Source organism: Lepisma saccharinum, chromosome 12 (assembly GCF_977018435.1).
Source record: "Lepisma saccharinum chromosome 12, izLepSacc3.1, whole genome shotgun sequence".
Classification (NCBI taxonomy): Eukaryota; Metazoa; Arthropoda; class Insecta; order Zygentoma; family Lepismatidae; genus Lepisma; species Lepisma saccharinum.
The window spans coordinates 39,887,805-39,915,132 of record NC_139240.1 but is presented as its reverse complement, the minus strand read 5'-3'; the positions used below and the strand labels follow the sequence as shown (position 1 = coordinate 39,915,132).

General features: G+C 38.4%; 1 protein-coding gene across 1 annotated transcript; it reads right to left on the bottom strand.

Moving 5' to 3' along the window:
• Positions 1 to 119: 119 nt before the first annotated feature.
• Ns3 (nucleostemin 3) lies at positions 120 to 24,883 on the bottom strand. The gene is made up of 9 exons (XM_083132165.1): positions 24,721 to 24,883; positions 22,281 to 22,403; positions 20,243 to 20,367; positions 17,907 to 18,080; positions 16,592 to 17,384; positions 15,146 to 15,413; positions 2,039 to 2,241; positions 1,277 to 1,389; positions 120 to 308 (listed from the first exon to the last, which is right to left on the bottom strand). Exons 1-9 carry the CDS (start codon positions 24,808 to 24,810, stop codon positions 185 to 187), a joined length of 2,013 nt encoding a protein of 670 aa, XP_082988291.1. The 5' UTR covers positions 24,811 to 24,883; the 3' UTR covers positions 120 to 184.
• Between the last annotated feature and the right edge of the window lie 2,445 nt (positions 24,884 to 27,328).

Below are 27,328 nucleotides of genomic sequence, written 5' to 3'. Positions count from 1 at the left end.
CAAAAATTGATATTGGCTCAGCACTAGTTATTTTAAGTCACTTTTCTACCTCTTTAGTAAAATTATGACAAGATAATCATGGGACAAAATTATACTATCTCCATGTTATGTTGACATAAACAACATTACTACATCATTGACAGTTTTATTACATATGTTTGTACATTGGTATACAATCTCATTCTCATTGGTCTAAATGCCTATATACTCTTCTGAGTTTTTCCCTTGTGTTCCCCTTGTAATGCTTCTTCCAGGGTTTCGAATTCAGTGCTTCAGTTGATGACTGTCCAGATGGATCTTCCCTGGAACTGAAAAGTATTTATTGCTTTTAAAAACAAACCAAGTACAAGTGAGTACTCTTAAATACAAGACAAATGCGTGGAACATTGATGCAATATGTTATTTTCATAATATTTGGACCAGTAAAAAGTAAAGTACTCCCCTGTGCTTTGCATCATGTCATGTAATCAGCCTTCTCCAATGTTCTGCCAGTGATGCAATCCCTTCATGGCTGACTCTCGTAGACAAAAAAAGAACTGTGATGCTATTCATCATACCCAAGGAATTAAAGAGTGCAATGGAACAAAACAGGTTAAAACTGGATGGTGCAATCATATTAAGAGACTCGTTCCTGTATTTTACACTCAGTTTTTTCAATTTAATGTGCTTTTTACTTCATTTTGTTATTCTGTTTGATTAATAACTAACTGAACTGAATTTTGTCATCAACAATGAAAGTAATGAGCTTTCTGTTTATTATTATTTTTGGTAAATTGGAACGAACAATGCCAATTTTCAGGGGAGGAGGGATGTGATGGGCCTCTTCAACCTTCTCAACGCCCATGCACATGCTAATCCTCTCCAGTTCTAAAAAAAAGGTAAAGTGCACCCCTGTGCTTAGCACCACCCCATGAAGGCGTATAGGGGGTGTGGGGGTAACGCCCCACTGTCTTGATCCAGTCGTGAGTGGGGGTGATGTGATCAGCATCACGCCACTGACTGCCTTTACCCCCCAGGGTTTCCCCCAGGTACCCATTTCATTCGACGCTGGGTGGGCACCGGGGCTGCTTCCATTAGGAAAGTTCCCGAATTTCAACCGGCCGGGGATCGAACCCGGAACCTTGAGCATGGTAGTCAGACGCGTTACCGACTGAGCCACCACGGCCACTCCCTCCAGTTCTGGTTACCTAAAATGCATGATGCATGACGACCACTACAATTTCCCCCCATCTACCAGGGAATAGTAGAATTGTATCTGAAAGCAAAATTTACATACCTTCTGTCTGAAGATGGAGTTCCTGATGTACAAATGCGTCCTTTTGTGTGGACACCCATATACATCTTCTGGAAGAAAGCCTGGTTCAATTCCTTGCTGGATATTTTAGTAGGCTGGAATATACAGGAAAACATAATTGTGGTTACTACAAGGAAGTCTAATTATAGCTAAGCAAGCCTATTAAACTATTGCTAATCTAGACAACAATGAAAGTAAATCACATGAAGATTGACATCAATGCTCTAGAAGGAATTCTAAGTAAATGTAATTTTTTAGAATTTGGATTTTTGAAGAGAGAGAAAGATTCGAGAACGGTTTTGCTGACACTGGTCAAGCCTTAATATTATTATGTAATTGCTTATTTCAATTTTTAAGATGAGATAATAATTGGATATGCTGTCAATTCACTTCAAAAATCCCAATAGAAGAAAGATGAAAGCCATTCCTTCCACAAAATACTTTCAATTTGAACACTCAGTATTGTGAGATAGGCCAGTTCTTGGACTCAACATTCATCACTGCTATTGAGTTGCTAAACACCTGCTCAGTTTCTGAGAACATATTATTTGTGGAGCATGTGCTTCAAAATCTTGTGAAATGACTAGGTACTTTTATTAACATGACCCAATGCATTGTGTGTTCTCAATGTTAACCACAGATGCAGATGGTGCGATCAACATCATACCCTGGCGCTACCGTGAACATTCACAAGAGAGAAATTACGAATGAACTCCAGTAAAAAGTTTTGATTATTATACTTACTCTGACAACTCTGTTTTGTGGAGGAACCACATCAGCATCTGGTGACGGTTTCGTCTGCTCTCGGAAAGTGTGGAATTCCTCTTGCTTGTATCCTGGAGGGGCATGGCAATACAACAGCTTCCCATTCACAAAGTGCTTCAAGATATACCGGGCAGCTCGAGAGTTATCTGGTAGGCCTCTCTGGGTCATGAACCCCCGATTATCTGCAATTCCAAGGAGGATTTAACAAAACCAATGCAGGTACATTCCAAGATTTTACCAAAAGAACTACTAAATGACTACAGCTCGCAGGACTTTGTCCTCAGTATGAAGTTTGGTTTAGTTTTTTTTCCTAATTGTGTACAGTGTGTACAGAAAATCTTATGTGAGAATTTTATGTAGAAGTGATGTGCAGGGTGGCCCGTAAGTCCCTACCCATTCACACACTTTGTGTGTCCAGTGTATCTGTGTGCTGTCCTTCATTCTCGCTCCATAATATTATGCGACGCCAAGTTTTGAGAGATATTTTTCGCAACATAGCAGGGGGTTATTGTTTCAAATGCCGCTGTAACAGTTGCCCTCAACTCATCATTGTAATTATAACGTTGTTTCGACACAATGTCCTTTATGTATCCCCAAAGAGAGCCATTTCATAGGCACTGGGGATATTTCAGAACCACGACCTATCCATTTGTTAGGAAAAGTGTCATTGAGATATTGACACACACATGGGCATAATGAGTCGGAGCCCCACCTTGTTGAAACCAAACCTCATCTCTGATTCCAAGTTCATCAAATTTCGGTATAAACCATTGTTGTAACATATTGAGCTATGAGATATGGTTTACTGTCCCATGAACATGGCATCGCATAATATTATGCACAACAGCACACAGAAAACTCTATACACTAGATACATAAGATATATGAATGGGTAGGGACTTACGGGCCACCCTGTACAGTGGTGGAAAAAAGTTCTTCCCCATAAGACTTTAATGGCAGTAAATAATGCCGGAAGGGTAGGCAACACACATTGCACCATTAGGTGATCGGGTGATTCTGTCTGTCTCAAGAGCAACTCGTCTTTCGTGCAAAAGCCAACAGGCACAGGAAATGTAGGAAAGTCACGTGACTTGTTAGGTGGAATGTTGTTCGTCAGAAAATCGCCTTTTCTCAAGCCAGGTCGCAGAACCGACAAGAGCTACACGTTATATCTCCGAAAATGATTCGCCTAAAAACGTTGAACGAAACGCTAAAACAATTCTTGCCTTAATTACTGTATGTGCCGCAGTAGCACAGTGGTTAGGGCGTTTTATTACCATGCGAGAGATCTGGGTTCGATCCCCGACGGGGGATAATCGGGATTTTGTCCACCTGTTCAAGCTGCTTTGGTGCCCACCCAGCGTCGTATAAAGTGGGTACCTGGAGGAAACTCTGGGGAAGGGGGGGGGGTAAGGTGGCCAGGGGCGTGGTGCTGATCACATCATTCCCACCTTCGGCCTGATGAAGAAAGCGTGGGGCCCTAACTCTACTAACTCCACACCCCCTATACACCTTCAAGGCTTGGTGCAAAGCTAGGACTTTGCTTTTTAATTTACTATACATCCCAATTTTGTCGTAACAAAACTTCCCAATCTCTACGTGGGCTTTCTTCCAAGTTCCGTAGGGATGTGAATAGGCTCCAATATTTCTTGACACAATTCATACATGTTATATTTCCTTATAAGAACAACAGCCGATATATTTTGTGTGCGTGTGTGTAGGGGAAGAGGGTATAATCCAAACATGTGAAGTGATCCTTTTCCCACTACCCACTCCATTCTCAGAAATAAATCGCAATTCCACACACTGAAAATGAAGCACTTTCTACGTCTTAGCATGCAAATATCTACATAGTAGCAAAGTAATGTGTGGAAAGAGAAAAATTAACGATTTGTAACGGCACTCTGGAAATTTTTTAGTTTATTTTTTTTCAATTTGAACTGACATTCATAACATTCATTAACAATCCCAATATTGACAAAAGAATGTCTTAGTCGTTCTGCTACTTTCAATTCTTCATTATCGTAGTCACCGTAATTCTCTCTCTCTCTCTCTCTCTCTCTCTCTCTCTCTCTCTCTCTCTCTATCATCCTTCCCGATGGCGCTGTAGTAGAGGAGTCGCCTTGTAATCAAGGAGTCCCCGGTTCGATACCCGGTGGAGACACAGTGGTTAGGATCCCAATTTAAACTATAGACGCAGTCTCGATTAGCCTTTGTGTGCATAAAGTGGACTTAAAATACCAAATGAAAATAAAAATTAAAATCACCGTAACTCTCTACAAAGCCAGAGGATCCATTTTTTAAACCTGTTGAGGTTTAGATGTAGCATTGCATTTGTATCATTACTAGGGACACTGAAATTTCGCGAACGCTTTAAACGCGAAATTATTTTCAAGTTTGTATAATTTTGTTTCGAGAGAAGTGGATAGGAGTTATGACCATGTTCGGCTCTAATTTATTCACGAAGTTCTGCGAAATACAAATCAAAATGCGAAATGAAACGAAAAGTGTCGAAGTTCACGAAATAACACCGAAATTCAGTTGTCAAAACAAAAAAAACACATTAATTTATCTTCTTTCATAACATTGGACTGTTACTTTGCTCGTGAAAGTTCAACATTTCATTACAGGTGACAATGACTGCGTAAAGTAGTTTTACATCATCAGAAGCGCAATGCCGCACAGTGCAAACGGTGTCAGTGATAAGTATTTAGCCGCTTTCTTCTCCGTTCGTTCATTTCTCCATTCCTGCAACTCAGGCTATCTCGCTCCAACGTAATGCGTAAATACGTTGATGTCATGCAGAAAATATGGAAATTAGTTTTCTGCTGTTAATGTTATGTTTTTGTAGCTAAAACGCAAATGTTTTAGTAGGACTATTTTTTTTCAGCCAAAGTTTGCGGTCCAAAAAGTTCCAATCAGAGGCCTACAGAAGATCGTGTGTAGTCTGTGTCTCCATTACGTGCCACACAAAAATACGAGTTTCAAGGATTTTCGTGTCCGTGCTTCTTGGGGGCTTGCTCATAGTTTCTTTGGCGAATTACAATGCCCAAAGTTATTTCAGTATTTGAACGTGCTCGAGAGTTCAAGGCAACAAGGCTTGTACAAAATTAAATGACTGGCTCCGCGAAGATCCAGTAAAGAATTTTTTTTTGAAAATGTTAGTTTTATTCAGTATTCAAGAAATATTGTCAATGAAGACTTGTACGACATTTGCAAGAATGTGCCTATTCTAAAAACATGTTCACAATTAAATTTTTTGAGAGGGTACAAAGCTTTTCAGGATATGGTAAAGAGGGATGTGAAGGAGTCAGGTGTAACTTTGAATTTAATTAATATGCTGCTAGCACTTAAAGAAGGTAGGTGCAGACTACTTAACTTTGAATTTTATTTTCCGCTTTTCCAACGAAATGATCTTTTTTCACCGCTTTTATATACCGAAATTGTAACTTTTTAAATGCGAAATTCATTAATATTATTTACCATAAATCATTGTCCCTAACAGGCGCGGCTCGTGCATAATTTTCCTGGGGGTTCACCAAAATTAAGCAAAGTGGACTTACCTAAATCTTTTGAGACACTACACGCTTTGGTTCTTAGAGATAGTACTGGGAAAATTATCAAATTTTGGCCGGTAGATTACTGACAAAGTTAATTTGCTCTATGTTCAAATAACAGTGACAGCACCAAGGAGTGTGTGTGTAGGGGGCGATCATTTTAATTTAAGATTTTCGTATGGTATTGTATTTAGGGGTATCTCAGAATTCAGAAAATATTCTCGCCTCAATTTTGCCTCTTCCACTCTTGCCAACTCTTTTCTGGTCCCACCACTGTCAAATAGACTATATTATTGGAACTGGATCCTGACCCTACAGTTAAACATACAAATCTCTGCCTGCTAAAATGAGCATCTATCAGTAATCGAACCCAAGACCCCTCGATTACAAGATAATTCTTACATAACTATTCGAAAGTATATCGCTAAATCAAAGCTATTCGATTCTATTCTATGCAATATGTTTCTTTCTTGCGATGAACAGAATTAAACAAGAATCAAAGCGCACAAGAAATATTAAAACAAAATATATTGTTCACCTACTTGCATTACTGTCCATGTTTGTAGAGAAAGTCCATTCTCCTCTCCTTTCTTCTTGCAAATTTATCAATAACAGCCTCGTTGAAGTCTTGGATGCTACCGATGAACTCCTTTTCTATCGAAAGCATGGCCAAAGCTGTTAACCTCTCTTCTGTCATCGTGCTCCGGAGAAAAGTCTTCACACGTTTAAGGGTGGAGAAACAGCGTTCAGCCTCTGCGGTTGTCATAGGAATGGTCACTAATATTCTTAATAACTTAATACACTGACTGAAAGTTGTATATAAATTGTTCCTCATCATGAACTGTAGTAGTGCTAAAGCTCCCGACACCTCCCGAAAGTCTTGACGCATGTAAAGGATTTCCAGTTCTGTTCGAATTTTGTTTTCTTCAATAAAGGGGTAAGCCTCTAGAGTTTTTTGAAGGAACACATGTGGAAATTTCTTTTCGTAACTGGCAAATTGATCTGAGAGAAAAAGATTTGCTGCAAGAAGATGGTTGGTAAACTGAAAGCGTTCCTTTGTGTGACTGATTATAACGTCGCAAACTTCTTTTGCAGCAACACTCTTTGATATGTTCGATTCCCGACACCTTCGCTTTGCTGATTGTGAAAATACCTGGGATGATTCTTCAATTCTCTCAATATGTACGTCTCTTACTTTCTGAATTGCCAATTCGAACCCCAGCATTGCATCTTTAAGCTGTATAGGATCTATATTTCGGTTCTGTAATTGCTCATATAATATATCGACATGGGGCATTATGAGGTAGAATACTGACAACCAAAACTGAAAAGTTTCATTTTCTAGTTTTAAGCGAAGACCTCTTGCCTGAGCTATGGTGGAAGTTTGACGAGTAGTTCTTTCAATTTTCTCAAGACACTCAATTAAAGATTCCTTGTTTTCCTGCACAACCTGGACTGTTCTAGATTTAAAGTTCCATCTTGTATTTGAAACACGGGGTACTTTTTTCCCAACAATTTCGTTTAAAACTGCAGTTCTTTGTGAGGAATGTGAGAAAAAAGTGGGAATTTCGCTCAGATCAGCAAAAAACACTCGTACATCTGTATTTTGGCTGGTAGCTTGTGCCAAAATTAAATTTAAAACATGAGCATAACAATGTATGTAATGCGCGTATCGAAAATCTTCCCTGAGTAAAGTCTGAACACCTGAGTGGCGACCACTCATGACATTCGCACCATCATAACTTTGCGAAATAACTTTATTCGGGTCCCCAACGATTTGCATTAAAGCTTCTCTGAGGCATGTCGATAGAGCTTTAGCATCATGGTCGGGGGGAGTGAAAAAGCCCCAAAACCGTTCGACTGGGTTTCCATTGGGCAAAACATACCTCAAAACAAGAACCAATTGAAAAATTGATGAAATGTCTGTTGTTTCATCAGCAATTACCGATACGAAGTCTGCACTCGCTATTTCATCTTTTATCTTTTCGTGGCAAATTTCAAGCATGCACGATAGCAAATCATTTTGAATGTCCTTTGACGTGCCCTTAAAAACAGTTGCTTTTGATAAGTGGTCCCTGAGGGCAACGTCAAGTTCAGAACTGAAATCAACGAGGCCACGAAAAACTCCAGGATTTTGTGACTCACTTGTTTCATCATGCCCCCTGAGCGCTAATTCAAACACCCCACAAAATTTTACACAGTCAACTATTTTTGACAGAATGTACCTGTTTTTACGAACCTGATCATTATGTCTCTGAATATTAAGTCTGTACGCGTTGTCGAGTTGCTGTCGTATGTCTTGCTTCCCCAGAAGATTGAGCTCTAACTCAGAATTCATGTGAGTCTTGGAAATTTCGTGTTTCTTGATTTTTTGGGACAAGTGACCGAGGTCAACAACTCCTGTTTTCGTCCATGATACTTCGCCATCCACACTAAATAATAAACAAGGGAAACAGAATAACCTGTTAGTTTCACTGCACCCACAAATCCATTCATTTCTTGAATATACATCCATGTTAAATTTCCTTATGATTTCCTTGTCCTTACTTTTCGATCGTTGGGTAAGGTCCAAGGGGGGCGTCGGCCGACCAACACGCTTTACCTCCAGTTTCCTTTCAAGGGACAGTGACGAAAATTTTGTTTCCGTTAGGCTTTTCACCGTAACATTAGCCATTTCAATAAACTTATTTCTAACTTCTCACACAGCAACAACTACACTCCTTCCAATACACAATCCACCCACTCCACTCAACGTATCACCACGCCAAATATATTTCAATCACCAGCCACGCACTTCAAAACAAACTAACAAGTATGGAGACAATGACACGTAACAAAGTCAATCGCGCGCGTCCCCTCGAACACCCTCTCGCGCTAGAGTATAACTGATCGCACGAAACTCAAACAACTTTTTGGTCGTCTTCTGACGTAAGTGCGAAATGCCTTCATTGTTGTTTTAGGCTTGAATAAATAGTAAATACTACATTTTTGGTCAAGCACGGTAAAGCCCCGAAAATTGCAGTGTATATATTCTAAGACAACTAAACCTAAAAAGCCTAACATGTCAACGGAAGCATTTAGTCTGACGTAAGAAGACCAAAAGGTTGTTTAAGTCTTGTCCGATAAGCGACCCCTCGCCCTCGCGCTATTTTTGACTTTTCGTCTCCTTCCACCTGAAGTGTTTCCATCTTAAAGAAGAAAACTCTGAATGTGTAGGCAAGTTGTTTTCTATCATATTTATCTTATTTGTCCCATCATCTTTACTTCTAGCTTTCGTTTGGGGTCACCTCTACATTTATATTACACCCTCTTCATTAATCTAATAAGTCTTGTAAAATATAAATAATACAAAGAGAATGCCAAATGAGTTCAAATTGAAACACATAGTGCAACACTGGAAGCGAGAAGAGCGTGGTTCACTCCAGCTCGCTGGTGATCTTACGAACTGCGCATGTCCGTTTTGACGCGACGACCTTCCTGGAGTATCAGACTGCATGTATTTTCGCCATATGTACGCGTCGAGCTTCTGCTAGCCGTCCAATGCTTTTAGCATGGTAGGGGTTGCCTTGCGGAGGTTCAGCGGAGACTTTGCACGAAACGGAACTAGAGGGGAGCTGAGTGGCTCTGGCCCGCGGTTTCTCCTTCTCACTAAGGGAATTTGGCACTCTACGCTTATGAACATCTCAGTTATTGTTTATTTTGTATATTACTGGGGGTTCACTGCACATTTGCGCTATACAGATAACCGCGCCTGGTCCCTAATCATTACCCAACATCTTCATCGTCGCGATTATCGCAAGAGGTAAAAATGCGACCCAAAATAACCCAAACAGAAGCTGGGAATCAATCTGAATATTGGTTACATTGGATACGTGGTAGAATTGTTTTAAATATCACATCCTGTGATATAATAGGGTTTTTGATAAGAGACCATTTGTATAATACATACCATTGTGGCGAACAATAAGTAGTTTCACGTTCACTACGCTCTTCGGTTGTTTAGAAATCGTAAGGAAGAAGTTCAGTGTAGATCACAAAAGAGATTTACATATTGTTATGATATCTTTTAAACACCACGAAATCTAATTCCAATAGAATACGATACTACTCCTTACGTTCCTGTAAATGTTCACCATTAGTCTGGCGAAAAAAGATAACGAAGATTTCCGTGTTTCCTTGAGGGAAGATAAGGCGCCTGCTTGTAGCAAGCAAGCAAGCACTAACTACTTCGATCAGTGACCTTCACTGCCAGAGTGACTCACAGCAGGCCTGCGCTCGTTCCAGTGTGCGTATAAAACAGGTATTTAATTTCGTTCCTTACAATCCACAGTTATATCAAGCTAACATTCTAATATTTTCGTAAAATATGTAGTAAACAAGTTTTATACATTATGATCTTCCAGAGTGTTGTTGCCTGCTATTTACACGCGGGAGATGGGGGTGTTGTAAACATTTCTGAACCCAAAGGTCGAGCACGAAGGAAAAGTCGTGTAAGCATTGGAGGTAATAACAAGGTAATAGAAGTTGAAGGAAATGTTGGAATAAATTATATCAGAAATTGAGTAAAAACAGTTTGCATCACACATAGGGCTATCAGATCACTCTTCAGCGAAAGTAGGACAAATTGTCTCAAAATGTTGAACACGATCGTATTTGCAGTAACTATAATAGGTTACTAGGACATCTTAGCATATAACGAGAATATGACACATCTTCAGCTGAAAAATTAATGTTGAAGTGAACGGTTGAGTTCAAAATTCCTCAACTGCTAACTAATAGCACGGCTGTATGTGATTTCAACTTGTGTATGTAAGACAGAACGTTTTTCGTCGACATGGGGCCAGGAAGTGAAAACAATCCATGAATTCGGGAAGGAGAAAATTCACAATTTCGTAAATAAAGTCTGGAAGTTCTTGTTTATTAATATGTAAAAAACTACTATACACTGGGAAAAAAACAGAATTGTGTGCCTTATTTCTCCAATAAGGAGAATAATTACTTGTTACTTCGAACAAATTACCGACAGTTATATCGATAAAACTTCACAAAGTAAGCACTTTTATACATATATCCGGACTTTTCCGGATCTAGAAAATCGTGAAGTAATTTGTGAGCTGGGATTGTAATTGCTTTTCCGAATACCCAGTAGCAACCATGCACACTCTTTGATTTAAGCATACTTCTCCAAGGAACCACGTTATCTCAGACTCCCCTCAGATTTTCTGTTTCTCCATCTAATTTGACGTTACGTGATGCCCAAAATACGTATAAGATTTCTTTCAAATTCCTTCCGGAGGCCAGACATAACTATGAAATGTAGGACACGTCCGGAAATAAGAATGATTCTTATAAGTCTTTTTATTTTCTTATTTAGCGTTGTTTTTCTTTCACCTCTTGCTAATCGCGACAACGAGGATGAGTGATATGATGAAATTGATGAAGGGGCACTCACAAAGAACACCCATACGTAGGACGGGATTCGAACCCAGGACATCAGACATGCGTAGCGCACTGTGCTAACCACTCTGTCACGGACGGAATTCTTCCTCAAGCATTTGTCCTATCTTTAACTACACACGAAACATAAAGAACAATCTAAATAAACAGGTGCCAGTTCACACTCTAACCGTAAAAAACATATGCATGTGAAAATGCAAAATAATATTTATTTTTAGGTAGTTGTGATTTATTATTGTATGTTAAAGAAATATATTAGTGATAAAATGACGGAAGTAGAGGAACATCTCCAATGAAACACTCATGCCTTATGGATATTTGTATTTCTTGCCAAACAAGGTTCCGAGTTCGAGTTCCGACCAAAATGGGTTCATTGTGTATGTTCATTCATGTCTTTAATGTAATCATAAATCGTCGTCATGAATAATTTAACTTCAGAGGAAGAAAACTGAGGTAATTACTAATAAAAACAATAACAAAACAAATTTGATCTTAAAGCCCTGGCTTTGAGCTACATATTCCATCACGGGGATCATAGGCGTGCGCCCAGGGGGCCGGGGGTGGGCAGATGCCCCCCTAATCATGGACGTCTGCAGATTTTTTCCACGAAGAGACAAGGTATTTTTCCATGGGGCATATTACCCCGATAATAGTGTTGCATTATCGCATTCCTGCATCCTCAATATAATAATTAATGTAAATTATTATGACTGAAATCAAATTATACATGGGAAAACGTACTTTTTGGTTGACATTCGTTTTCTAAGGGGAAGATGTGGCAATCCTTGCCCCCCTTCCAGACATCTATGCCCCTATATTATTATATTTTCACCTAGAAATTTAGGATAGATGAATCCTATCGCCGTTAATAAACTATATTATACTATTAAAGAAAATTAAGTATTTTCAAGCCGACGAAAGTTCAAAGCAACTACGGGGGAAGGGGTGCAGTGGCGATACCACCCCCCACCCCCACAACCTTGATCGTAAATCAATTTTAGGGGGGAAAACATGGAAGTAAAGGAAAGGAAGAGTAGCAGAATGTAAGAGTAGCAGGACAAAAGGATACTCAAGATGGATTTTGTTTTCACGTCTTTCTTGCATTATTTCTTCCAGACTGCCAAGAGCACTTGCGCTGGGGGGGGGGGGGGGGGGAGGGACAGAGCTGCAATTGGCCCCTTGATTTCAAATTTTATACAAATATAAATACCTTTTGTAAAATGTTCTTGCACGCTTCGCTCGCAATGTCTGCTTTTCTTGCAGTCTAGTCAAGTTAAGAGCCGTAGGTAGCTAGGGATCGACGGGAGTTAACCCTGGACGCCAAACGATTTAAATAAAAAAAAAATTGTAAAAGAGAATAATATGGCGCTCCATGAATTTTTTTCCCCATATTAAATCGACATTGTTTTCATTTTGCAAAAAAATGGATCTGAAAATTTATTGGTCGCTTCGCTCGCAATTTGTTTTCTGTAATGCATTTTAAATTACCGAGGAGAGAAGTACTGCTTCTAAAAGGTTTTCTCTTAAGTGCATGAACAAGTGTTTGGAGGAAAAGGAACGCGCAGATTTGAGAGACAATGTATATGATTTTTACTGTTGGTATATATGTATATATATATGTGTGTGTGTTGTATATATATATGTATGTATGTATTTAATATTTATATGTGTGTGTGGGGCGGGGGGAGGGGTGTATATATAAACACACCCATCAATGCAATAAAATTTAAACAAGTGAGATGAAATTACGTTATTCTTTTCCGGCCTGAAATATCATCAAGGCTATCCCCCCCTAATCAGAGGACGCCTATGACGGGGACTGACACTTTACGTAGATGTAGACACGCTTCGTACAATTTGATGATATCGCGATTACGTAATGGATGTGCAGCCACTTAACTGAAGCCCCCAAAATTCACATTTTATTACACTTTGTGGATTGTGCATTAATCAACATCAGGTTAATCGCGGCAGGCAAAGTGGAGGGAAAATGACAATGAAGCACAACGAGGGGGCCCTTGGTTCCCGATTAATGAAACTTTGTCTACATGCAACTGAGTCGCTGCGTGAAATCGCTGAAAATGTAATTTATTAATTTCTTAATTTTGCTTATTTTATATTGCTTTTCTAGCACTTGGCGTCAACAAAGGCGATGAGGATGGTTAATGAAGTTATGAAATGGATGATAGGACATGATGATCCATGTCTTACACAAAATTCTAAGTTGGGACTAATGAATATCGATTCGTCTTATCATTTGCCAAGTAGTTGTTTTTAACTCCAATCTTTTTCAAGGACTTCTGGGTTGACAGCATGTGTGTTGCGCGATGATGATTCGACAAAAACCACCATTTCAGTTAACGTTCTTGAAAATGACTCTAATATCAGTAAAGAGAACATTTTCTTACGAATAGCTGTTGTTAAGAAACCAATTCCTGAAACTCACGGCACCCAGCTGTTGTTTGTTATGGCTGGGCTTGGGGGTATGACTCACGCTGCTGTCAATACTCAATCATTCCCGAGAATCCAGGTCCGCCAGGCAAACCCAAGCGACAATTTTGTTATTTGGGTTGCATAGACAACAGGCTTTAAGATGTTACGATATCGTAGGTCTCGTGGCCCAAGAACTATTTTCCATGACTGTACATCTCAACCAAGATACGAACACAATGCATAATATAACTAAGGGGTAAAACTAAATTTAAACTTATGGCACACAGACAATTCGCAGTAAGTGATTTCAACCAGCATTGCAAAGGGTATTAAAATATACCCTCAATCCGATATACCTCATACCTAAACCCCTTCTGGCTACTTAACTAGGAAACTAACTATAAGTGACTCTCTACTTGCTTTCAAAATGGCTGGCCAAGTTTCATACACATGGTAAACACCGAGGCAGTTCATTGAAATTTCAGCAAATAAATGTATGTTCAGCCAGGACTTGAGCTCAGGAGTCTGGCATATCATGCCACTGCTCTACCAACTGAGCTAACAAGCAAGCCCTGGTTTCACCTGATTTTTCACTCTTTTTGTTTTACCTGTGTGAAGTTATCTCTGTCAGTGCTACCCCAAGGGTATCTGTTGCCTTTGAAACACTTTGATGTCTCCAGAGTGGAGATGTAAATTACCTTGCAATTTGGAAAATGCAAGTGCACAGAGTGATCAGAAAATGTGCATACCTTCCCCCCTCCTCCTTATTTTCAACACTACAATGGTTATGGTTGAATGCTCGATATGGACGATAGTTGAAGAGTCTGGAATATTGGTATGGAGACAGTCATTTTAGTAGCACAGCCAAATTGTGCACCATGTTCTGGCACACTTTGCGTTGCAAGTGTGTCATTACCGAAATAAGACCTTTTCTGGGCAAAGGTTCTGAAGATTATCCAGTTCCCTTAACCTAACTTCCAAGAAATCCCATCCCGACCTCATCTCTCGAGGTTCATCAATGACAAGAGTCTGAAATAACTGGTATCACACAACATAAGAGTTACGAGCAGCTGTGAAAGATGTCTTTAAGTGTATGTGAAGACATATTAATTTCCACATCTGCAGTATTCGGCTGTGCTACAAAAATGACAGTCTCCATACTGATGTTCTGGAGTCTTAAGCTCCCCGATTTCCTCACAATGGCGGGTCACCACTGGTCCCATACACAAGCCGAAATCTCAGCAGAAAAGTTGTTACGCTTCCACCCAGAAGACTCGAACCTGCATGCGTTCCATACCCGGATCCCAAAGCATGACTCCTTAGACCGCATGGCCATGGTGCAGGACAACCAAAACCAAGGCTGACTCAGTTGGTAGAGCAGGACAACCAAAACCAAGGCTGACTCAGTTGGTAGAGCAGGACAACCAAAACCAGGGCTGACTCAGTTGGTAGAGCTATAGCAAGATATGCCAGTGACCCAGGTTTGCATCCTGAATTTTTGTACATAGCATATCTCCTGTGTGCGCCTGTGTAGCAATAGTCATTTCCACCCTGCACAGTGCTGTCGAGACAAAAATTTGTGAACCAACTTGTGGAATATTAAGACAGCAAAAGTTATATGAAATAAAACCATACGTACATCCATATGCACTCAACAGCTCATCTGACGTAGGTGGTCTCTTTGGATCTTCTCCATCAATAGGCAAAGGAAGGATTATTCCATACGTTTCACACAGCACATGCCTCGGAATCATGGAAGCTACAAGTGTAGTTGGAGGGACATGATCCTTCATTTGATCTATTGGAAGGATACCATTGATAATCATTTCTGCCTTGGTGAACACAAACGTGGGCATCACTAGACCTGGGCAGTCACAAAGCATCAAGTCTGTATCCAAATACAGGGTCTGCAAATAGAAACGATATTACTGAAACAAATGTTCGCTCTCAATGCACATATCCATCTATTTAGTATAGGCAAGGTTACAGGTTACACACTTAGTACTCTCTCTAAATATTAGTTGCATTTCAAGTTTTCTCTTAATTACAAATTGTTAAATTAAAAGTATATTACATTTAATTCTTCTTAACAGTAAATCTGTTTTACTCGTAAAAATATAATTTTATTCGGCTATGAATTATTTTTGTGACTCAGTGTCACAATTTGCAAAAGTATATTTGTTGAGATTTGAATAAAAGTATGTTTTTCACAAGTAACAGTGAATTTTAACTAAGTTAGTAACCCTCTGGACTCATATAATAATCATACTAATTGATACTAAAGCATATTAGCAAACATTTATTGATTTTACATGTTAGAACAAGCTAACAATTTGCATTTTACCATACAACTCTGCTGCAATTCACTCTAAAATTTTACTAAAATTCATTTGAAATTATTACAATATTTTAAATCTCTAATATTTTAAAAAGAATGTATTTCTAGTATGCAAATTATATCAAGATTTAACATTAGGTATAATTATAGTGGATAGATTCCCCTGTACTCTATCAGTATTTGCTAACACAGACATATCAGCGTATCAGTTTGCCAGAAATATTATCAATAATTTTACGAATTTAAAAACTTCAATTTTGTTACTTTTTAATGAATATAAACGCATAAAGTAAATGCAGTTTCTTTCTCCAAGGCAAAAAAGGAAAGGATTATGTAAGGGATCTGTTGCATTTGAAATACTTGTGTAAACAGTGTCAAGTTTCTTCTATCATGCAGTTGGAAATTACCTCACAATTTGGAACACACAGGAGATGTACTGTGTAGAATTTGCAATGAAAATTGCACACAGATAATTGAATTAATACATGCACTTACCTGGTTACATTCATTAACTTGGATTTTGGTTATTTTGGCTAATTGCAACAATGAGGATGAATGGTATTAAGACGAAGATGATTGCAAATTTATACATATCGACAGGAGACAGCATGAGCCCCATACAGGATTATATTGGCCGAGAGTACCTTTATTCAATACAAAGTTATGGCCAGTTGAAATTACTGAAATACCTTTGGGACACCTTGTATTTTTCTGAACATATTCAATATACATCTTCAAACCACTTACTTGAAAGTGTTTTGTCTTTCCTGGCGTTGCTGAAACGGACACCTTCTTGAAGGTCAACAATGTATTAATTGTTGAGCTTTTACCCACATTTGGATATCCGACCAGTCCAATGGTTGTAATGTTTCCTTGTACTTTCTTGCCCTTGTGAATGCTCTTAAATAATGTTATTAGTTCTTCTCTTGTCAGCAGTTTGCCTGAATTAACACCACTCGCATCCACTTTGTTGTCAGACTGTTCACTGTTTTGCACTGTAGTTTCACCATCTTGAGTCTCGCACAATTCTTCCACAATTTTCTCCTCCTCGGAATCTGAAATATCATCCCATGAGGAATCTTCCTCATCTTCGTCACTGTTTTGTGCTGTAGTTTCATCTTCGGTTTTACACAATTCTTCTACATCATCTTTCACCTCCACTGATCTTTTCGAAATATCATCCTCTGCGGAATTCTTCTTTGCAGTAGTTTCTTCACAGTTTTGTGCTGTAGTTTCACCTTGCACTCCATCTTTGGTTTCACCCAATTCTTCTTCTTCATCTTCACCCTCTTCATCTATGCTCTCACTGTTTTTATTAGCACCAGTTTCATCCTGGGTGGCAGAGAAAAACACCACTCTTACGTCGATACTATCGAAGTACCTGGCCCATTTCCAGCGCTGCTCTTCTGTTAAGAAGTCTGCTTTGTTTGCGAGAATCATATTAAGTTTCGCTGAGTCTAGTTCCTTCACATACTTCTCCAAATCTTCACATCGAAAGAGCAATGGATTTCTTGCATCAACAATCTGCACAACAACGTCACTAAATGGGGGATAGAGTAAATATTGTTTAGCACATAATATAATAAATTCTACGAACAAACACACATGCACTTATACAAAGGTTGTTTGGTTGACTACTACGACAAATAAGCTCAGTGCTTGATAAAGTTCCACTTCAGCTTTCCAAAACAAGTTACTTAATTTTTTAAAGGTTCTTTCAATTCAATTTCCATATCATTCTGAAAGTTTTAACAGTCATGTCCATGCACTAACAGACATTTTACATTACCCACTTATGTAAAATTGTGCATTATTATTTGCTCGATGTTTCAACACAAATACACATTTGTACTTGACACAAAGCATTATTTAAAAATATAACAATGTGCAAGGAGTTACGAGATAGTCAGACTGGTACAACAAAGAACAGAAGATCGACTAAAGAACACAAATATTCAGACAGCAAAGTTAATAAAATGAATGAAATGAAAAAATAAAGTTTTTCCTGCTCTTTATTGTACAAGATGTGGATGTAAGTTTTGCTTCATAAAAATGCACTAACCTTCTTTCAATAACTCTCCAAAGTTGTCTCCAGAATTCAAGATTCTTTTCATACGGCGTAAGCAACACACCCTCAACTTCTTGCAATTCAGCCAATGACCGACGCCACTTCAAAAACTCATCCTTTTCTGTCCTGTCTAATTCTTCTGCTGTTGTGTTTTCATTCCAAACGGGCCTAAAAGAGAGAGGGACAAATAATGGTTTTACGAAGACTGTAACATGCAACTTTCACATTTACATATCACTTATTAACATTGAAAAACTTATTTGGTTCACAACCAAAAGTGTTCAAGGTATTATCGATTGCATCATCTTTAGTAATAGTTTTCCACTTTGTGTTCTACAGCCTAGACGATGAGTGATGCAAGCCCTCATTATCATCATCTCCCAATGTCAAGGTCCCCAGATACAAACAAATTTCTTGTACATTCATCCATGGCTTCATCTAGTCTAATGCAAGATGAATAAAGTTATCATGAACTTAGCTACTAAGGCCACCCCAAAGTACGAGGATTATTTTTTAAGAAAGGTCCGTTTTGCAATAAAAACGAAGTAAGTAAATGTTTTTTTTTAAAAAAAAACAACATATATTTTCTGATTTTACATACATTTCTCTATTTTTCTACATAATTTCCTTGCCGGTTTAAACATTTATCGTAACGAACTACAAGTTTTTGGATAACCTCGTCATAGAAATCTGCCGCCTGTGATGATAGCCAGTTACTCACGGTCGTTTTCACTTCTTCATCACTGTCTAAGCACCCAGGTAGGTCTTCAGATGGTGGAATGTTGTCTTCTTCCTTCTTGCTGCTGCGGGGGCACCTCCTCTTTATTCTCAGATGTCCTGCTATTGGTTGGCACGCTCCCGCACTTGTGTTTGTTTTGCTTTCAGTTTGACCAGTGTCGTACTAATTCATGACAATGCGAGGCCACATGCTGCAGCTCAAACTCAAGATCTGATCTTTTGGCTGGGAGGTATTCGATCATCCACCATACAGTCCAGACCTTGTACCTAGTGACTACCACCTCTTCCGCCATCTGAAGACCTTCCTGGGCAGCAAGCGTTTAGACACTGATGAGGAAGTGAAAACGACCAGCGTCCAAAAACTCTTAGTTCGTTACAATAATGTTTAAACAGGCAAAAAATTATGTAGAAAAATAGAGATGTAAATTCAGAAAACAATGTTTTTTTATTGCAAAACGGACCTTACTTAAAAAATAACCCTCGTATAAATATCGTAGTCGCATGAAGTGTGGAAGTACAGTAGAACTGTGTCGCCGGAGGTGCTACTAGACACAACACCCAGGTGACAGACTGCAACTGCCATCCAGCCACCCCAGCCTGTCCACCAAGCTAACAGAAGATTGACTTCATCCAACTGCTACAATCTCCCTAAGTATACACTAACTATCCTTCTCGAAGCAGCTCTTGCCGGCCTCCATGGCTGAGTGGTTATTACAGCATGCTATGACACAAGGGATCTCGGGTTCAAATGATGGCCTGGGCATGGGTGCTCTTTGGGAGGGTCCCTTCATCAATTTCATCATATCATTCCCATCTTCACGATTAGCCAAAAGCGGCAGGAAAGTGAAGTAAAATAAACAATATCGATGAATCAATCAATCCAAAGAGCTCCTTTCTCTCACTTTAGAATGGGTAATCTTCATCATAACAAGCCCTCTCTCTATAATAAACCTAATATTTGTTATTTGTGTGTGTTTAACTGTGCTTATCTTTAACAGGTACAATCCACTGCAGCAATTAAGTATTATGTAAGTCTTTACCAATAAGAGTAATATATTCTCCAACAGCAAACTCCTCAAACATTTGAGCTATGCTACCCAAATGGTTGAGTTGGGAGTGGAAACCTCCCAACTCACCCCAAACTTAACTTTTAACACCAATGTCTTGCACACTTAGATTTAACTTGCATCCATCCAACTTGAAGTGTCAGGCAAGTCTTGCAAGAGAAAATCGAATCTAGTGCACACTTGCAGTTAACTTATGTGCTAGCTGGGAATACATCATGCACTAAAAATGTCATTAAAGCTGCTAATGGACCACAATTTGGCACAGTCAAGAGATGTACTATGTAAAAATTTCAGCCAAAATTTAGGCCCGACCAGGACTCGAACCTCGGTCTACCACTGAGCTACCATTGGCTAGGCCTAGTCAGGGAGGGAGGGGGAGGGAGGGAGGGAGGGAGGGGGAGGGAGGGAGAGAGAGAGAGAGAGGGGGGGGGACAACGCACAAACGCATGTTTTAGTAACATGAAGAAACACCAGTATTTAATTTATGTTCCACATACAAGAGAGAATTATTTAAACAGTACTTACCTTCTGGGTATTTTCAATACATGCTTGTTTTCATCCTGGGTAGCTTTTACCTTCACCCTCTCTTCTTTGGAAAGAAGCCCTATGTTTGATTTTGGGTTAACAAACGTGACATTCAACTTCTCAGCCTGTTGTCGTGCAGATAAAATTTAAAATGCATTAATAACAAAATTGTTTCAGATGTAAAGTTGCATAACACCATTGTCATTAATATCAAGAATAAACGAATAATTACTACACATGGTACAAAACCTGAGAATTGTACTAACTTATTGAAAAAAGGTAAACCTAAGTTTGTAGTGCAACAGCCTCTCACGGCCAATGCTTTACTCAAGGTTTCTCATCAGGTTAATGCATTATGTGCCTGTTTCTTCTTAGACTAAAGCTCAATGGGCAATTTCCCAGTTACAGATGTAACATGTTGAAACTATGACCTTGTGTATTCTTCAAACTAATCATATATGAAGCTTCGATTTTACTTTACAAAGTTGATATCGACATTATTTTCAACCAGTTATATTTTGGGGATGTATGCTGTAATAATTATAAATGAAATTGTACTGGTACAGACATAACACAGAAAATATAAGAAGTTAGAGTGGTTAGCACAGCATGCTACGATGACAGGTGCCTCAGGTTTGAATCCCAGTCTGGGCACGGGTGCTTTTTGAGAGCATCCGTTCATCAATTTCATCATATTATCACTCATCCTCATCTTGTGATTAGCCAAGTGACAGAAAAGTGGCATCAATTAAACTAATTCATAACCAACAATAAACATATAATAGATTGTTTGTTTGTTTGAGTTTTTGTTCTAAGTCCACTTCATGCACAGATAGGCTAATTGGGACTGGACCTACAGTTTAAAGTGGGATCCAAAGCATTATGTGCCTCCACCGGGTATCAAACCTGGGATCCCTTCATCAAAATAAAAAATACAAGAGAACACACTTTCACTTAATAGCTGTCATATTTCTGTGAATTGAACAGGCAAACAAGAAAACTTCTGCATGAAAACGGAACAGTGAGAAATAATCAATTGTTCTTATCTCCTAATTACAAAAAAGTAAAATGTTACAGCCATAATTTTTGTTCTGACATCATCAGAGTATTATGAAAAATTATGAAAATACCTATCAGATAGCATCATACAAACATATGTAACGTAACTGACTTGAATATATATCTGAGATTCTGGTTTCACTGTTCATGAAATAAGGCCACAAGTATTACTTTCAAGTTGTTTCAATCGAGGATCGAAGCTGAGATAAGACCAAAAACTATTCACCTGTTAAGAGTACCCAACCTTACTGAAAAATACATGAAAACTGTTGTTCTACAAGTGATTGAAACTGGGTATCTAGCCAGTGAATATACCTGATTAATTTGTATTTTATAAATTGAAGTTTAGGTTACATAACTATAAAAAAGCTCTGCAATAATTAGTAGGAAAGGGACAGATTAACCGGTACTCTACTGGTATCGGTTGATATAGAAATATCGGTAAAATTACGGATAATTTTACTGATCCAATATATCTATAAAGATCTTAAAATTTAGTGCAATATTACTCCATTTTGTTATAATTTTATGGATATAAACGTATAATTTCTATTCCACACATTTTTAAAAATAAAATGTCCAAATATATAGCTTCATTTCCATTGCAAAAGTTTGGTTTATCTGGTAACATACATTAATTAAGGAGGTCAGTGAACCATTTGGAATTTTTTTTTGGATCGGTAGAATATTGGTTATAGGAATCGGTAAATTTTATATCAGTAATATATCGGTATCAGCCAAAATTTCACATCACCTCATCCCTAAATTACAGTAATAATAAACAGTAATAATAGTAAAAAAATACATAAAAAGTACAATTTATTGAAACATCTAAAATCTTCATCTCCATGCATTTGTTTCAATCAGCAAAATATCTGACATTATTTTTTCTAAGAGGATAAAACATCAGCAAAAAGATCTCAACATCACCAGCTACTCTAAGATTTGCTCACAAACCTCTCCACAAAGATTCTCTTACCACAAATTCTGTTCCAGCTAGTTCAGCTGTTGACAAAAATGCATGCAAGGAATTCTCTTCTGTAACAGACTGCAGATTCAACCTTCCCCAATCATAGCCATCTGCAAGGTCAGCAGTATGAAGCTGAAAGCAAGAAAAAGCATAAGTACAAATCTCAGAAAGTAGGTCTATTAAAATAGGACAATATCAAAATAAGAGAGAATAATATATCTTCCCGATTTTCCTTCTATGTAACATGTGCTGATAACACTGGCTTTTTAATCCCATGTCATAGATAAAATGTTCGAGAGACCCGGGTTCAATCCCCGGCGAGGGAGAACCGGGATTTTTTCCACCTGTCATAAAAAGTGGGTACCTCGAGGAAACTCTGGGGGGTAAAGGCAGCCAGGGACGTGGTGCTGATCACATCACCCCCACCTTTGACCGTGATCAAGAAAGCGTGGGGCCCTAACCCCACACCCCTATATGCCTTCATGGTGTGGTGCAAAGCACAGGGGAACACTTTACTACCTTGCATAATGTGTTAATCTTTGAGATGTCAAGAAACAAGTGACTGCAAGTTATTGTCTGAAGCACACTTTTCACATGGAAATACTGACCCATGTAAACATAAAAAGTGACTAATATGTGCTTATTGGCAGTAGAAAACGAGTGTACATCATGTTTATACTGCAGAACATAAAAATATCATCATCATCTTTTTGTTGAATTTTATGTATTCCTCTTCTATTTTTTCCTTTAGAAGTTTTACATCATTTGTTAGAGGTATTTTGGTTGTAGTGAAGTCCTTCCACATTTCCTTACTCGTAACAGTGGTACCCTTAACCCTCTGTACCTTGCGAGAAGGTGATAATTTTTGCGTCATTTATGAGGATTATGTTCCGGACAAACAATTTCTGTTGTTGTTAAATGTTTACTATCCTTCGGACACCTATAACTTCTGAGTTTCGTCAATTTTTGACATTTGTACTTACCTATCTGCTTCGCGGATCATTTTTTAACATGTATTCACGTTTTTTGATCAATTTTTTTTTAAAAAAAGTGTTTTTGTAACTGAAGAACGTATGTTTCCGCAAATGGTTTGTGGGGCTATGTGTCAATGGTTCGTGGGGCTATGCGAGAATGGTGTGTGGGGCTATGCGAGAATGGTGTGTGCATACGGGGCTATGCATATTTTTTTCGAAACCAATTTTTAACTATTGTAACCTATTGTGACCCTACCTAACCTAACCTTACCGGAAATGGTTCGTGGGGCTATGCGTCAATGGTTGAATTTCCACTATGAAACATTCCCACATCACACAAAACACCTTCCAGATGTTAGACAATACTACAGGAACTTATTACGGTAAGTAGTTTCTTCTGTAGAAATGAAGAAATCTGTCCGAAGGATAGTAAACTAGTACCCTGTTGTTTTTAGCTCACAGATATTTATTATAGTAGAGTATTGAGTGTTTTTTTATGATATTATTTATTGTCATTTTCATCGTTGCCATCTCCCTGTGGTATGAACTAAATCTGTAGCATTATGTGCTATATATTACTTTGTAGTGTTTGTACAGAAAGGTAGTAGGTTTGAAGGTTATGACTTGCCAGAAGAATGGGAAATGATGTGAACAGAATTTGATATGTTGTTACGCTGTTTGTGTTTTGTAACTTGGAGTCGTATTGGAAATACCAGAGATTGAAGATTAGCAATCCTGGTGTTACGTCACGGAGCGCGAGATTTACTGCAAACGATGTTTCAGTTCAAGTCATGTGGTACTTGGTTTTTGTTTGGAAGGTGGGCATGTATATTTAGTGTGAAAGATATCCTGTGCATAGTTAGTGTTTTTACGGTGTGATTCGTCTGCCATTTGACACACTTCGCCCCTGCAACCACCTAGCAGAAAGTGCATTTTTTTAAGGTTAGTACTTTGAAAAATTATATATTTTTGTTCATATTGGAAATAGGTGTCAGGTTTGGTGACGATAGTAATTTGACGTCGTTTTATGAGTACTTTGAAAAATTATATATTCCCGTTCATATTAGAAATGGTTGTTAGGTTAGGACGGCCAGGTTTGGTTCACATAGTAATTTGACATTGTTTTGTTAGTACTTTGAAAAATCGACGTAATTCTCGAGGGGGGTAGAGTGGGCCCATGACACCATAACTGTAAATGTTAAAATAACTGTTGGGTAGGCTATATTTTTAGAATTTGTTTACCTACCTTCTATTGTATCATTTTGTATGTTAAGATATTTTCATGTGTATGTGCCAGTTGGACAGCATGGTCAGAGATGAATGTGTGAATGACTTGGGTATTTACATAGTAATTTGGAATATTAGTTAATAACATGGTCAATGAGTATTTCGATTATTTCAGTAATTCGAGTTCGTTCACATATTATTTGGTTTAGTTTGTTTGATTTTAATACATTTAAGTATTGTCTACATACCAGTGAATCGCCTTTTCTTCCTGCCGATCCAGATTTCTTATCCTTCATTAATGACCTTCCTAAAGTATTACCATTTTTTTTCTTCCCCATTATTATTCTTATTATAGTTTCCAACTACACGAACTAAACATGTGTCACAGACATATGCAAAACAACAAAACTATGCACATTGCTTCTTCTTCTTCTTCGTGACCCTTACCGCCGGGTATATGGCAGTTTTGGTCAAACGTCTGCGATGTAGTACACTTGTGAGCAGAAGTACCATTGAATCGAAGTCAGTGTAAGTTGTGGTCGTAAAGATAATGTAATATTACACTTCACTGTATTTTAGTACTGATCAGAAGCTTGAACATACACACAAATTTCAAAATTGAATACCATTCTGTCTGGCAAAACTATATAATATCCACATCGTACGCGGTGAAGGAGACGATAATAGGGATGGTATGGATATGGGAAATGGTATTTTGGCTCTGTGTAAACAGTTAAAAAGAGCGTGTCTGTATTTGCTTCTTAACGGGCAATGGAAGAAGAGATGAACTGGCGTTTGTTTGTTTTCTCCGCAATCACAATCAGGGGAGGGATTTTGATGCAGTCTTGCTAGGTGTTCGTTTGTGCAAACGTGTCCCGTTCGTAGGCGAAGTGTGAAAGTTATCACTTCACGAGGAAGTTTCAGTTTATGAAACCAGGGTCGACTGACTACTTTTTCTGCGTACCATTTATAAGTGGTCGTATTTGCAATTTGATTAAGTGCCCGAGCTTCCCATTGGGAATTAAGTTTCATTTTAACTCGGGGTAGAAGATCAGTATAGGATAAACGAAGGGGAGTAGGAAAAGGAGTGTTCTTTGCCTTTTTTGCGTATTGGTCCACTAAATCCTGATATATATTAAGATTGCTATGAGCTTTTACGTACGTAAATTGCACTCGTTGATCATTTTGGCGGAGATTTAATGTAGTTTGTAAGATCAGGGACGGGAGAATGGGCATGCGGTATGCATCTTTTCCACAACGATCGAGTGTAAATAAAACACTCATTGCGTCAGTTAGAATTAGAGTTTTTTTAAATCCCGCTCCACGGGCATAGAGCAATGCCTGGTGTATGGCATAACATTCTGCCGAAAATATGGACATGTCTTGCGGTAAGGAGAATTGTCTGACTATGTTTTGGCAGGGTGCGTAGAATGCGCAGCCGACATGTTCGTCATCTTTTGATCCGTCAGTGTATATGAAGTCATAGTCTGGCCAAATTTCTTTATAATATTCATGTCGACCGAAATCAACATAATTGACATTGACAGGTGACTCGGTAGGAATCCTCAAATTGTAAATCAAGGGATTTTCTATAGTGTAACTTAAGTGATATGCTTCTCTATCTATGTTGTAACAATACAAAAAATAATATCTAGAACATGATCTATCCAAGGGTAAAGTTTCACCCAGTTGTCGTTGTATTGCAAATGCTTTATTGAAAGGATGGTTGTGTCTTTCCCATATTTTAAATAGAAATTTCGTAGTAGAATACTGGCGTCTAAATTCTAAATGAAAGGGCCTGTTCAGCGCTCTCGTTGTAGACACTAATATTTGGACTAGATTTCATTAATCCTAGACAAACACGGAGTGCCTGTCTCTGTAAAATGTCTATTTTATCGGCCCAAGTATCAATCGTCCCACCATAAACGGGTGCCGAATACTCGAATAACGAGCGAAAGCAATTTTTGTAGAACAAAGTCATAATGGAGGGGTGTCCACCCCATTTCGTGTTCGCCAAACCTTTTAGAATATTGATTATTTGTTTTCCTTTTGCTAGCAGTTTGTTAATATGGACTTTCCAATCTAATTTTCTATCAAAGGAAACCCCCAGGTAAGTACAGGAAGATACTACCGGAATCTGTAGTATATGTGTCAGATTGTTAGGGTGTCGGTTTGATGTATAAGGGTTAAATATTATAATTTTTGATTTCTCGGCAGAAAAAGATAAACCGCGAGATAATAATTGAACACGTAGAGTATGAATCAGGTTGCGCAATTCTAAAATTCCTTGTGTGGTGTCTGATGTACTTTGATAAAAACAAAAATCGTCAGCATATTGAATGATGTTTTGAGTGGCCCTTGGTATTTGATGTATATATTTGGTGTAAATGTTAAAGAGGAGGGGACTCAGAGGGGAGCCCTGTGGTATTCCGCTCCGAACCAGTCTCGGGCCCTTCACATCATTATGAAACCAGAAAACCAGAATACGTTCCTGATATAGATTCCAAGCTATTTTAGCCACAATCGGGTGAATGTTTATTGAATCAAGAAGATTGCATAATATTGAAATGTCAACGGAGTCATATGCTTTAGCGATGTCAACAAATAAGCTGAAGCAAAATTGTCTCAGGAGTTGGCTATTTTGAATAGCAACAGTGAGTGTAGCAATAGCATCCTGACTACCAAGACCGATGCGAAATCCTAATTGTGTGGATGGGAAAAATTGGCGTTTTTCTAGTGTCCAAACGATTCTATGTTGGAGGGTACGTTCGAATAGTTTAGCCATAACTGGTATCAAAACTATAGGTCGATATGAAGAGGCTTGCATGGTTGGTTTGTTTGGTTTTAAAATAGGTA